Source organism: Podospora anserina, chromosome 2 (genome assembly GCF_000226545.1).
Source record: "Podospora anserina S mat+ genomic DNA chromosome 2, supercontig 2".
In the NCBI taxonomy this organism is placed as follows: Eukaryota; Fungi; Ascomycota; class Sordariomycetes; order Sordariales; family Podosporaceae; genus Podospora; species Podospora anserina.
In genome coordinates this window covers 3,818,465-3,823,470 of record NW_001914858.1, presented here as the reverse complement: position 1 = coordinate 3,823,470, position 5,006 = coordinate 3,818,465, and the positions used below count along the sequence as shown (strand labels likewise).

Genomic DNA, 5,006 nt, shown 5'->3' with positions numbered 1-5,006 from the left:
GGCTGGCAACTCTCTCTCTCTCTCTCTCTCTCTCTCTCTCTGTCTCTCTCTCTCTCTGTCTCTCTCTCTCTCTTTTTTTTTTTTTTTTTCACTACTCAGCTCCCCAGAGTCTGGCCGTTTTTCCGAGTCAGTGATCCACGATAACTGACGAATCCATACTTTGTGCTAGGACACATTTGATAGCGCCATCCGTGGTGAAAATAACGTGCATCAGCAGACGGTGGAGGACTGGATACCAGAGGGTCCCTTGTTGGACGATGTTCAGTTGATGACCACCATGGGCTTTCACGGCAGCCCGTTTGACTGGAGAGAGCAGGAGGAAGGGTATGAATGTTGATCAGAATGTCTTGACCCAACTCATCAACCGTCCTCAGAGCCATGCTGCTCGCGTGACACAGCGTGTGTTGTAGTACTTTATCGAGTCTGGACTCTGGACCAGAGAGTTCGACACCCAAAAGCGTTGTGGAGCCATGTTGCTGTGCGTGCCTTGGGGATGTGCCGAATGCGGAGCTCACCGCCAGCTTCCGGAAGCCCTTGGCCCGGTGATGTCCCCTTCGATGCCCAGGCACTTCCAGGGACGCTATCCGCAGAGGTTTTCTGATCTTCCCCGCGATTTCGATGCCCCTCCTTGCGGGGAAAAAAAGAGGGTTGACAGCTTCCAGTCTCATCACTGCCCAGGCTCGGCAGGGCTCGCTCCCACAAGGGGCCAAAAGACGCCAGTCGTCGGAACGTGTCCCAGTTTTTGGAAGAGGGTCAGCCGAACCACGGACCCCTGCGATGATGTAAGTGGTGTGTGAGTGGTTGGTGTAACACCTGTTGGGTAAAAGTGAATTGCAATTGCAACAACCATCTGATTTTCCGCGGAGATATCAGACTTTGCCAGCGGCCCTGTGGCACACAAACCCAACTGTATATACCTGGACGCAGGTGCACTGGATGGTGCTGTGCTTGTTGCTTGCCCTAGACCGGCCTTAGCGGCGCATATTGTACGTAATTGAAAAGGAAGGCCGCGCCCGGATTCGAGCCTTTTTTGACGTTCAACGAACCGAACATGCTCACAAACCAACACCACCATTCCAACCCATCACACCGCACGGTTTTGGATCACACCCTCAGCTGCTCCATGGGGAGGATGGATATCGAACAAACCCGACACCGAGAGACAAGAGCCAGCATTTCGTGGAACAACAAGCGGACGCCAATGGAATGGAAGACTCTTGGGGGGGGGCTGCTAGATATTGGATGAATCGAAGTGGATGAGAGAGAGGTCCAATGTGTCCAACCAGCAGTTCGGATGATTGCTCGTGCGGCACGGGCTTCCCCTTCGTTGATGATGTCGGGATTTTCCAGCCTCCCTATCTCTATCGTTCGCACTTTCGCAGGCGCGCCGACCGCCGGGAGCGCCAAGATGTATTGCTAAGGAAATGCCTTTTTGGGGTCTGAATAGGAAGGTCATCAGGTAACAGTAACCTCTAGCTGCAGCGGAAACTGGAGCCTGCCAGGCCGGCGGATGCCCAGACGGCCGTCGAATCGATGGAGTGAGCCTTTGACGAAAGAAAAAAAAGTTTTCCAAGGTGTGGAAAATGGAGTCAGCCCAGTGGTGCTCTGCCCAGCCAGGCCGTTATCTCCAGCTGGCAGCACTGTGAGCGAGATTGCACGGATATCAATCAGCAAATGCCGAATGCGGCTGCCTCTTTGAGACAGCGAGGCAGCTTGTGCTTGCCTCGAATTCCACCGGGCAATGCCATTGGAAAGAGGATGAGATTTACTATCAGCCATTACGATTCTGTACGACAGCCTCTCCCGCCGCTGGACAACAGAGACATAGAAAAGGTACTGCGCTAACAGACCGGTCCGGCTGATATTGACTTACATGCAACCCTGTGCCTCGTGCCCTGATGCGTTATCTCTCTGCTCCGTACCGGATCCAGGTTGCTCACATCCATCCCTACACTACGGCCATTTTCTCACTGCCCCCGGATCATGGCATGGCCATCATCGTCATCCACACAGCCTGCGTGGGCTGCCGGACCAAACCCTGGAATCTGTGACAAACAGTCTGCAACATCATCAAGTCTCGATCAGTCTGCTTGCCCACCAGGCCCCAGCTCAACCCGCGCTTGCTGCTCCTCCAGAGAGGTAGGCAATATCAATATCGGGCCATTGAGCGAAGCAGACGACGAAGCGTGCGCTGGACTAGGTGGACGAGGTGTACCCGATTGGCCGGCACTCACCGCGTCCATGGCAGCTTTTTTTTTTCTCTCTGGCCGTCCTGCTGAGCTCTTTGCTGTGGATACGGTGGGTGTCGACAAGTTGTCTCGCCCCATTTCCCGCATGGAACGATGTCTTTAGCACTGAAAACAAGACTCTGGAGAGTGGGGAGATCGGGTCCCGCAAGCACGGCCAGAGCTGGGTTGCGAGCTTTCGATTTGCTTCCCTTTGTTGGCCTGCCGCGATTGCGCAAGGAGCTCCCTGTCATTGAAACGGCGGCGACAATGTCCAACGATGCCCGCATGGGACATGCCGCCCGTCGTCTTCTCATCACGAAGCTCGTCATGTGGTCAGTCCCAGAGCAACGCTGGAGAGGGTGGACAGAGCTTTGTGATTTGTGTTATCTCCCGAGTCATCCTATCTCCAAGCCCTGGATAAGAAAAAAAAGCATAAGCAGAGACCCATCCATACCTCTCTCTCTCTGATCTACCTCTCGGGTGACACCCTCCGTCTTCGCCTTCCCGCCCTCCATCCTGCTTGTGGTCTGTTGTCCTGCTGCCCTGCCCTGCCCTGCCTTGCCCTGCCTTGCCTGTCTCTTCTTTTATCTTTTATCAGTGCCCCTGCTTGCCCCGCAATCGGGAAGAACCCCACTAACAGATAACCACTGCCCAGAATAATACGCCATCGACGCCGAGCTCAACCTGTTCCTCGTGTGCGACGCAGCACCAAAGCTATCCTATCCGTCAGGGTTCACAAGCTGTTGTCTCTCTGCAGTCAGAGAGAGAGAGAAGAGAGAGAGAGAGAAAAAATCACAACAAAACCACCCTTTCCTGTCTGCGCAACAGTCCTGCTTGTTTCCAGGCACCAGAAGCTTTACCGTTTTCAAGCACCCTCCCTGAAGCGCCGCATCCCGCACACACCGCTGCTGCTGGGCCGTTTGGGGCGCATGCCCGTGAAAGTTAGCTGTGTCAATCTGATGTCCTTTATCACTGGCGAGATACCGATAGCACTCCATCCGAAATCACTGCGCCAGAGACGCCCAACCCGCCGTCGTCTTTCTTCCAAGACTCAGAGAAAGAGAAATCGAGGAGCTTGAACAGTTAAAACCGACTTTTCTTTTCTGGAGCCAACGGATTGCTCGAAAAGTTCGCATACATACACCACCCCTATCTACACCCAAGATCATCTTCGCAACAGAAAGGATTCACCATGACGGTCGAGCTACACTCAGACCTTGCCTACAGGCCGGCCCCGGCACCCAGGGAAATCAGAATCAACACCCACCCCCAAACCGAAATCGAGAGGCGACACAAACACTCCAGGTCCTCCTACTCAGATGGCTCACCCCTCATGTCGAGGAATAATTCTTTGACCTTCCGCCCGGCCAAAAGGTTTCTGACCGGTCCTGATAAGACAATCGCCGTTATCAATGCTGCCGGCAGACAGGCTGCTTCCTTCATCCGGGTTGCCACAGCAGTCGGCTACCATGTTCGAGCCCAGATGAGGAATCTCGAGGGCGTGATCGCTACCGAAGTGGCTACCAACCCCAACGTGACGGTCCTCCTTGGAGAGCTGTACACAAAGGAGAAGAGCAAACCCGGCGAGCCTGCACAGATTGACGTATCTAAGAACGGTCCTATCTCCGGCATCGGCGTCAATCACAACCTGATCAAGGAGCTCTTCCGGGGTACCCAGCTGGCCTTTATCAACACCACATTTTATGGCGATGAGAACCTCATCGGCGAGGCTCTCGCCGACGCAGCAAAGGCGGCAGGCATTCAGCATTATGTTTATTCATCCATGCCGGATCACAACACTTATAACCCAGACTGGCCATCGCTGCCACTTTGGTCTTCGAAGCACCAGGTCGAGGAATATGTTAGGAAAATCGGGTTGCCAGCAACGTTTGTTTACACGGGTATATATAACAACAACTTCACATCTCTTCCGTACCCTCTGTTTTGCACCGCCCTGCAAAAAGACGGCTCCTTTGTCTGGCAGGCCCCTTTTCACCCCGACGCCAAGCTTCCTTGGCTTGATGCAGAACATGACGTGGGGCCAGCCGTCCTTCAGATCTTCAAGGACGGTGTGAAGAAATGGGGCGGTGGCAAGCGCATCGCTCTCGCCTACGAGATGCTCACTCCCAGGGAGGCGTGCCGCCACTTTGCGAAGGGGGTCGGTCGGCCGGTGCGCTATGTCCAGGGCCCGATTGAGGTCACGGTGCCGATTCCCGAGGGTTATCGCTGCCAGCTGGAGGCTCTGGAGACGTTGTTCACCCTTGGAGGTGACGACCCGAAGAAGCAGCCCCCTTACTTTGGCGACCTCGAGCTGGAGAACGACTGCCCCAAGACTGCCCTGGAGCTCTGGGAAGGACCACGAGGGCTGGAGGAGTATGCGCGCGAGGTTTTCCCTCTGGAGGAGCACGCGAATGGTTTGACGTGGATGCTGGAAGAGGAGGACGAAGGCGAGACGGAGCCGGAGAACAATGGCAACGGTAACGATTATGGCGTCAAGAGCGGCAGTAATCACCAGCCAGAAGAGGGACACGCAAACGGGGACCATAATCACCACCAACAACAAAACGGGTCGGTTCCGAGAAATGGGGAGTATCACCACCACCAACACCAAAATGGAGACAGGCACGACTATGAAGATGAGGATGATGACGACGAGGATGAGGGTCTGGTGATGCGAGGTCCCAAGCGGGAGGATGAAGGGTGGCTTGCATAGGGGGCGCAAAACGGCTCTGTTCTATTTTTGGGAGGGGGGGTTGTTTAAGCTTTTCGATGTGGAGC

General features: G+C 54.8%; 1 protein-coding gene across 1 annotated transcript; it reads left to right on the top strand.

Moving 5' to 3' along the window:
• Nucleotides 1-3,420: 3,420 nt before the first annotated feature.
• Nucleotides 3,421-4,941, top strand: PODANS_2_11020 (uncharacterized protein; the record flags this gene model as incomplete). The annotated part of the gene is made up of 1 exon (XM_001911879.1): nucleotides 3,421-4,941. One exon carries the CDS (start codon nucleotides 3,421-3,423, stop codon nucleotides 4,939-4,941), a length of 1,521 nt encoding a protein of 506 aa, XP_001911914.1.
• Nucleotides 4,942-5,006: the final 65 nt, after the last annotated feature.